Source organism: Dama dama, chromosome 20 (genome assembly GCF_033118175.1).
Source record: "Dama dama isolate Ldn47 chromosome 20, ASM3311817v1, whole genome shotgun sequence".
In the NCBI taxonomy this organism is placed as follows: domain Eukaryota; kingdom Metazoa; phylum Chordata; class Mammalia; order Artiodactyla; family Cervidae; genus Dama; species Dama dama.
In genome coordinates this window covers 88620658-88629643 of record NC_083700.1, presented here as the reverse complement: position 1 = coordinate 88629643, position 8986 = coordinate 88620658, and the positions used below count along the sequence as shown (strand labels likewise).

General features: G+C 51.0%; 1 protein-coding gene across 2 annotated transcripts; it reads right to left on the bottom strand.

The window, feature by feature from the left end:
- Nucleotides 1-2794: 2794 nt before the first annotated feature.
- PARS2 (prolyl-tRNA synthetase 2, mitochondrial) lies at nt 2795-8661 on the bottom strand. Of its 2 annotated transcripts, none has more exons than XM_061121800.1 (2): nt 8600-8661; nt 2795-7598 (listed from the first exon to the last, which is right to left on the bottom strand). In XM_061121800.1, exon 2 carries the CDS (start codon nt 7567-7569, stop codon nt 6142-6144), a length of 1428 nt encoding a protein of 475 aa, XP_060977783.1. In that variant the 5' UTR covers nt 7570-7598; nt 8600-8661; the 3' UTR covers nt 2795-6141. The 2 variants fall into 2 exon arrangements, with proteins under 2 accessions (XP_060977783.1, XP_060977784.1); XM_061121801.1 differs by lacking the exon at nt 8600-8661 and adding an exon at nt 8271-8587.
- Nucleotides 8662-8986: the final 325 nt, after the last annotated feature.

Below are 8986 nucleotides of genomic sequence, written 5' to 3'. Positions count from 1 at the left end.
ACTGTGATGAAACACTAATGGAGGTGCACAAGGGCAGGCAGAGAGAGACGATAAATGGCTGTCATGGAGAGCAAGCACTGTGCAAACCCTCATCCTAAGCCACGTTCTCAGTTCTAGGATCCCAGTTTTATAAGATGGAGGCACACAGGCTCACCAGGGAGTATCAGACCTGGGACCTGAACCCAAGCATCTCACTCCAGAGCCTACCTGCCTCCTTTCTCAGGTTCCTTTCCTTCTGTTGGCTTTACCAACATTTGATGGGCACCAACCAAGGGCAACCAACCTACACAGCATATTAAAAAGCAGAGATGTTACTTTGCCAACATAGGTCCATCTAGTCAAGGCTGTGGTTTTTCCAGCGGTCATGTATGGATGTGAGAGTTGGACTGTAAAGAAAGCTGAGTGCCAAAGAATTGATGCTTTTGAATTAGGGTGCTGGAGAATACTCTTGAGAGTCCCTTGGACTGCAAGGAGATCCAACCAGTCCATCCTAAAGGAAATCAGTCCTGAATATTCACTGGAAGGACTGATGCTGAAACTCCAATACTTTGGCCACCTGATGCAAAGAACTGACAGACCCTGATGCTGGGAAAGACTGAAGGTGGGAGAAGGGGATAACAGGATGAGATGGTCGGATGGCATCACCGACTCAATAGACATGAGTGTTGAGTAAACTCCAGGAGTTGGTGATAGACAGGGAGGCCTGGCGTGCTGCAGTCCATGGGGTCACAAAGAGTTGGCCACAACTGAGCGACTGAACTGAACCAAGGGCAAGGTATCAGGTAGCTTCTGCCTTCAGGGTCATACTGTTGAGTGGGTGTCATAAACCTAACCCTGGGTTGAGAACTCTCCAATAAAGAGAAATGCAGCCACAGTCTGTCTGTGCCCCTGCTGCACTCTTGGTGTGACACTCAAGGCCCGTCAGTGTCTGGCCCTTTACCATTTCTGTGGCTCCCTCCATCTCCAGCCTCAGCCGAGCCATCCTGGCCTCAGTTCAGCTATGGTAGGAGGGTGCAGAAGTGAGAGTATCAGCTCTAGAGCCCGGCTATCTGCTTTCTACTTCCAGCCCCGTGACCCACTAGCTGAGTGGCCTCAGGCATCAGTCCTATATGCAACTTGAGGATAACGGCACCTTCCTCATGCAGATGCTGTGAGAATTCAATGAATTGATCTGTGTGTAGCACATGGAACACAGCTTGCCTCATACCAAGAGTTTATGACATTAAATTTTATTCTCCAGTCTTGCCATGGTTTTAGCTTAGGGCTTTTGTACATTGTTCCCTCTGGAAGACTCTCACTTCTTCCCCTCCCTCCGTTCCCACTGTTTCTCCCTTTATTTAATACCTATCAGGACCTTCCATCAGGTCCAGCTGCCTCCTCCAGGAAGCCCTGCTGGCCGGCCTCTTACCACACATCCCATGAGCCCTCTCTGCTTACTGCCCTGTACTTGATCACTGAATGGCTGCTCCCACTTCTCTGGAAACTTGAGTCAAGTACGCTGAACTCTGCATTGTGCCCTGCCAGGCCCTAGCACAGCACCTCCTCAGCACCCAGCAGGTGTATAACAATTACTGATGACACAGGAAGGAGTGATGAATTCTGCACAGACCGGGGGTGGGAGGTGGAGGGAGGCCACCACACATAGGGGATGTGGGCCCTTCAATTGAAGGGATTGGTGAGGTGGGAGGGACTTCAGGCTAAGGCAGGAGCCTTGCAAGGGCATATTCCGGGGGTAGCACACATGCTCCCAGGCTTAGTAGTAATGACTGCCATGTACCGGGCACTTAGGTGTGCCAGAGAGCATTCCAGGAGCTTCGTGTGGATGGCTCAATCTTCCCAATCTCTGGGAGGCAAGGCACCATTTTACTGAGAAGAAAAGTGGCATAGAGAGGAAAGTAGCTTACAGTGCCAGCTAGCTAGTGAAGGGTGAGTCACGACTTGAATTCAGGACTCCCCTCAGTCCCTCAGGAGATACTAACAGTAGCAAGACTGGGCCCCTGCTTCCAGGGGTTGGCAACAAACCAGAGGCCCTTGCCTGCTCACTCCAAGGTTATGGTAAAAGTTTGGCAGTATGACCTGCAATGTCTCTGACATGTCTGCCTGGGTAGAAGAATTCAGTCTGCTGAAACCCTTGCCAGCAGCCAACGTCCTGCCCATGGCACTCCCCTCAGCCCACGGGCTTAACAGCTAACCGGTAAGTGCCTCCACCCCACTCTCCCAGCCCTACAAGGTTTTGATCACAAGCTCATTAGCACCTTGAGAGCTGCTGGCTTAATATGAGTGGACACCACCCCTGCATGGAGGTGGTGCCTGAACGTCGGAGCCTGAAAGTGCCCACCCCATTGTGCTGGCCACACGCACTGCCCGCCAGAACCTTCCAGAAGGGCAGCTACACTTCCCAAGCACCTGCTGTGAGCAGGCCCTGCTGTCCCCGTTCTCCCAGTCAGGAAACGGGCATAAGAAGTGTCCTGCACAAGGTCCCACAGCTGCTAAATGGCCCAGGCAGTCTGACAGTAGTCTCTCTGTCTGGGTCACTGTGCTCTACGTTATTATTTTAAATTAAATGAAATACTTCAATCTTCTCCCAAAATTTTGCAATAACATCATAAAAATGCTTTTGTCCCCAATTTCCACATTATAGAAAACTTAAATTCTTTTCCTAATTCTCAAAGTCATGTGTGCCCTTAGATGCAAACAAATTCTAAAACGCATCCTGGCCTCTAGGAGTAGAAATGGACAGGGGAAACTGTGAAGAGGCCTGGCGCTCAAGTAGTTAAGGAAATGACAATTTCAAGATTTCCACAAAGCTCCTTTATTGATAGCCCAGCAGGTGTTTCTTCCATTAAAACACCGAATATTAACGGAGCCCTTGATTTACATTCTAAGCTTGATTTACAGTGGTTTTGTTATGCACCAGCCTTTGTCCCCAAGTATTAATTCTGTTAAATATTTCCCAGCCAGTTGCTTCTCCATCTCCCCAAGGAATGAGCAATGATAATACAGCCTGTACCTGTTATTTTGCCAGCAACCCCATTTCATCAATTTATGGCAAGAAGTAATGTTGGCAAGTTCAGAAAGGATAGAGGAATGTACATGGTTTGAATATTTCTGTCTTTCCTCTAAGGAGATGGAACCATTCTGCAGATGTTACTTAATTCTTGTTCGTGCCACTCCCCAGGAAAGTTGTGAAGCAACATAACAAAAAAACAAACCCAGGTCTCAATGTTAACAGCAGAACCTGAGCTCCCAATGGATTATTTCCTAAGTCATCCCATGCAAGTCATCATGGTTCCAGAGAGCACACTAGGGGTTAAGCTTTTCACATAAGTCAGCTCAGCCAACCCTCAGACAACCCAAGGAGGCCTAGGTGCCATTGTGAAAGCATCTCACAGATGAAGAACCTGAGATGCACAAAAGACGAGTTATTTGTCTATGATCATATACCTGCTAAGTGGAGAACTGATTCTCTATTCAAGGTCCTAATCTTTCCACCAAATTATACTGCCCCTGGCTACCGCAAAAAACACTGGATAAGTCATCAAGACACCTGGGTTTCAGTTCAGCTGGATGTTGAGCAAATCACTGTGTTCCTTGTATGCTTCTCCCTTGGAAAATGGGTATCTCTTTCAAACCTAAAGGCCCCTGTAGCTCAAACGCTGACTCAACCAGCTGTCACTCCCGGCAACAAGATTTACCCAAGGTAGCCTAATTCAGGAGATGCAGCACCTGGTCTGCAATCAGGCAGTTTTGCCAGTCAGATGGGCTGCAGCAGGTTAATTCCCACTGCAGGCTTGTCTCCCATCTGTGAAGTGAGGGCTGGACAAGCAGGCTGCAAGCTCTCCTGTCCTAAAGTTCCATGATTCTACCTTACTCTAAAATCATTCCATATCATACACATTTATGAGAGTTTTAAATTAACTAGTTCTCTATTCCCTGAAGCTGATTTTTAGAAGTGCTTATTCTTACATTAGGCTAGCCTTCCATAAAGTATGCTTATGAAGCACAAATTTAAATTTAAAAAAATATTTAAAGTGCTCATTTGCACGTAATTCTAATTTCTCTACTTCAGGCTAAGTTGATCAGACACACATAATCCATTTTACTTACTGCAATCATTTTGTCTAGGCAGAGGCCGTGCACTATAGTGAGACAGGCACAGGTTTTGGTCAGTACCCAGATTTTAGCTCTGATACATTAATAGCTGTGCATTCTTAAACTGCTTAAATGGTGCTTCCAGTTTCTTCATCTGTAAAATGAGGATTTCACAGCACTTACCTTGCACAGTTTTAAGATCTGAACACGGCATATATAAGTGCTGAAAGCAGAGAGCTCACGTCAACCTGATAATGCACAACTGAAATGACTCAAACATTCAACTGTGCAATGTGGGCTCAGAGGACGCTCCACAAAGTTGGCGAATTAGAATCATCAGGGGGATTTTTAAAACTGCTGACGCCCAAGCCACACTCCAGAACAGAACCTTGGGGTGGGACCCAGGGGATTCCATTGTGCACCCAAGAGTAAAAGCCTTGTATTACAATCCAGTCTCTCTAGGTTTGCTCTCAGAATCCCGTCTCCTGGCCTGAATGCTGGCCCAGAGCCCACTGGTAGCCTGGGAGTCATTAGGGCCTGGTGTCTACAGTCATTAGGAACCCTGATGGTGTGTGCTGGGGGTGAGGTTACTCTGGCAGGATCAGTGGTCACAAGCTGCTGGGAAGCTGTTTGGCAGACAGAACAACAGGCCAAGACAACACTTCAGTACACTAGGAGTCAGCCTAGGACCCCAGCCTCAGGGAGCTGACCGTCAATGACAAGAGGCTAGCAGCCATACAGTGAGCTGTGCGCGCCGAGTGATAAGGGTGTCAGTGCTAGTAGGAGAGACAGGGGATGCCAAAGACAGAAACCGTTGCCAGGAGCTGCCGAGCATGTTTCAGGAGGTGATGGCTTTGAGCTTAGCCCTGAAAGATTCTCCTTAGGTATGGACAAGCCGTGACACCAGGGGCCGAGGATGGAGAAGCTGTTCCTGCTCCTGGGGGCAAGAGCAATGAACGCTCAAGCTCACTGCCAGTTCTCCCCAGCACTCAGGCAGTGACCCTCTACTAATAATTCACCTCCATCATGCAGGGCTCTAGGATCCAACTCTGCAGCCAGGGCAGTCACTGTAGCACTGGAAGCCTGCAGACACTTGAGGGAAGAAATGGTATAACACGCATTTTCCAGTCACACGATTTTTTCTTTTATCCAGTGGAGAAGTAGAAAAAGGAGTTTCCAGGCAAGAAGCTGCTGCACTGTTAACTTGGCAGGTGTTACCACTGTTTCCAATTAACATGCAAACCTCACCCCAACAGTCTGACTTTATTCAATCAATATAACATGATCTCAGTGCCAGGCCAACTCAAGAGGGAGAGCCAGGTCTCTGGAGGTGGTTTGGGGGCCATTAGCCAATTGTTTTAACTTTCCGGGTAGTTTAAACAATGGAGAATCAGAGGAACCAGATCTGCCTGTCATGAACCTCTCGAGGAACCAGCCAGTCAGCTGTGAGGACTTTACAGATCTAGTTCCATTTTCTCACATCACAGATGGGGAAACTCGAAGGCCCCAGCAGGGGAGGGGTCGTGTCCAAGTCACTGGTGAGTCGGTGGCAGCCAGGTGTCCTGATTCTTGTCCCCAGACCCTCAGCCCACTTCTCAGAGGAGGAGGGCTGGCAGGCTGCCTCTCTGGACTGAATGCAGCAAGAGGCCCAAGGTCAGACTGCTGGAGCTGGGAGGGTACCGGCCATCAGGAGGCCCCCAACCTACATGTGGTGTAGGAAACTGCTGAGAGAAGGGAAGTGACTCTCCTGAGGGCCAAGATGACAAAGTGGCTCCTTCCAGCCACTACCTCCAAACAGAAGCTTCCACAGTGGAATATGAAAGATAGGGTATGTGGCGGCACGGCCAGTCCAGACAAAGGGATCAAGTTAACAACTTTAAATACAAATAGTCCGAACAAATGACTACAACTGGCTTTCCTAACACGGTCTCACCTTCCACAAGCTGCTCTGTTTCTGGGGAGACCAGCCCCGGAAAGCAGTACAGGAAAGGCAGCATTTCAGTGAACACCAAGGCTGTGAGATGCAGTGGGAGGGGTCCAGGGGGTGGTTCAGACAACCTGCACTTGGCTCAGTAATTCCAGGACTCCCTCTCTGGTAAGGAAAACCACCTCTCCGGTATTCTGGCACCAAACCTCAAAATGTGCAGGGTCGTCCAGGGCCCTCTTGGCCGCGATGATTACAAAGGGGTAGCCGAACTTATTGGCATCTTTCAGTCTGTTTCCAATGGTCAGATGAGTCCTGTCATCCAGCAGGACCTCCCCTTGGAGCTGTGGCACCGCCTCTGTGATACGGTCGTAAAGATGCCCCGCGAGCTCTGCAGCTGCCTCCTCCTTACTGCCCTTCTTGGGGGGGATGAGGCAGACTTGGTAAGGGGCCAGGAGGCCAGGCCAGCGGATGCAGTCTTCTGTAGAGAGAACTTCAATGGCAGCGGCCAAGATCCGTGTCACGCCCAAGCCGTAACACCCCATTTCAGCCAGGGAGGGCTTGCCGTGGACATTAGTGAACTGAGCATTAAAAACAGAGGAGTACTTGGTGCCCAGGTAAAACGTGTGCCCTACCTCGATGCCTCTGGTTTCAGTCAGTGGCCCCTGGCAAGCAGGGCAGTTGGTCCGTGATGAGTCCAGAGTCTCCACGTTGGCAGAGAAGTGGCAGCTGGGACACAGCACAAGTCGATCCTCTCCAACGTCCATCGGCAGCTGGAACTCGTGGGACACTGTGCCCCCGATGCTGCCCACGTCGGCCTGGACCTTGACGCATCGCAGCCCCAGCCTGTTGAACAGGCTGCTGTAGGCATCACACACCAGGCTGTAGGTCAGCTGGGCGGCCTCAGGGGAGGAGTCGAAGGTGTACATGTCCTTCATGTAAAACTCTCGGCCGCGGAGAAGACCAAAGCGGGGTCTGGGCTCGTCCCGAAATTTCCTCGTCACCTGATACAGCAGGAACGGGAGCTGCTTGTAGGACAGTCTCTTCTGGGAGGCGACCAGGGCTGTAATGGCTTCCTCGTGGGTTGGTCCTAAGCAGTATTCCTTGCCGTGTCTGTCTCTAAGTCTCAGCAGCTCCCTGCCCATTGAGTCCCATCGGTTGGTGGCTCGCCAGAGCTCTGCTGGGCTGAGGCTGGGCATGTTGACCTTCTGTCCCCCGATGGTCTGCATCTCCTGATCTATCACCCGCACCAGCTTCTCCATGGCGCGGACAGTGTAAGGCAGGAGGTGGTAACATCCGGGGCTTGCCGGGTGGATGAGGCCCACCTGCAGCATCAGCCGCTGGCTCTTACAGGTCAGGTCACCAGATCTGCCCTCGAGAGAGAGCACCTGGTCTTCCCGAAGTTTCTGGGGCTGGAACATGTGGGACAGCACCAAGCGCTTCCCTCTCCCGGGGCCACAGTGGTGAAACCTCTGAGGAGCATACTGCGAGAGTTGATGGCTGCAGGTAGCCAGGGAGGGCAGTGCTCTGCATCTTGTCAGCAGCCCTTCCATGACACCCCGGCACAGGGGTGCACTTGTGCCTGAAGAAAAACGAGTCGAGCAGAAATACGTGTTAAGAAATACGTGTTAACTGTGATCCGACACCCTGCAGCAGTCAGCACAGATTGGCCTCCAATAAAACTTCTATGACAGCTACCAATTTTGCAGATGCAAAAGGATATAAACTCTTTAAAGGTTCTTGATTTACACTGCCAAACTCAGTGAGCACCCCTAATCATCAGCACACCCCACGGAACAAAAGCTCTCCTGCAGTATGCTGAGAACAGGTTACTAATTCCCCTCAGCTCTGGGAAGCTCAAATCCCCCCAGGTGGTTCCCTCCCGCTTTCAGCAGCCTCAATCCTTCAGCTGGTCCCCTCCAACTTTCAGCAGCTTCAACAACTTCCCCTGGGCACTATACAAATATTATCATTTCCTTTGTGGCCCAGGACCTGAAGACAGCTGGGAGGCATGGCCACAGAGCCCTAGTATGCCTGCTTGGAAAACTGCAGGCCCTGGAGGCAGGACACATGTGGTTCACACCTGGAACCATCACTTAAAAGTCCCACCTCAGGCCCGTGGCTCAAGCCAGAAATTCCTTCACCCTGGACGACTCCTCAAGCAAGTGAGTCTGTCTCCAAGACTTCTCTCAAGTCGACCCCCATCATTACAGTGGCTCAGCAGCTGTGAAATTTCAGCAAGCATCAGAATCACCTGGAGGGCTTGTGGGGCCTCATCGCCAGAGTTTCTGAGTCAGTAGGTCTGGGGTGTGGGCAGAGAACTTGTATTTCTCACAAGTTACTGGTCACAAAGACCCGAGGCACATAAGGAAGTCCTGCCATTTCACAATGGAGGAAACAGACTAAGAAACGAAAATTATTCAAGAGTTTATGTGATTGTGACCCCGCCCCAATCTAGGGACGGGAAGCACGTGGCAAAACTGACACCAGAGTCCTCGGGCTCCGCGCCCAGAACCGAGCCCTCTCTTCTTCCGCAGTGTCCCGCCCGTCCGTCAGCCCTAACTGGTATCCCCATTCACCAACCGTAGTCCCAGGGAACGTCGCCCGCGCAGACACCGCCACACAAACCACCGCGCCTGCGCCAAGGCGGGTGGTGGCGAAAGCCCGCCCCTTACCCTTCCCACCAATCACAAAGCCGCGCTCTCGGGGCCTGGCCCCACCCCACTCGACTCCAGTGAAAGGTTTGCCGGAAACTTAGCCAAGGAGAGAGACCGCGCTCGTAGATTGGCCTAGGCAGCAATAAGTAAATCACCGTCCCGGAAGTGCCCTCTAGGATTGAGGGAGGTGTAACTCTATGATCAAGGCCGATCTGGTAGGTTTTGGAGTCTGGTGTTCCCGCGCTGGAGCCCAGGGCCCGCCTCTATGTTGAATGGGAGAACCGATGGGGAGTGTGTAACTATGACAACAATG

What these genes read in the sequence shown, in the direction of transcription:
- PARS2 (XM_061121800.1), bottom strand. Translation starts at nt 7,569, where the DNA reads ATGGAAGGGCTGCTGACAAGATGCAGAGCACTGCCCTCCCTGGCTACC.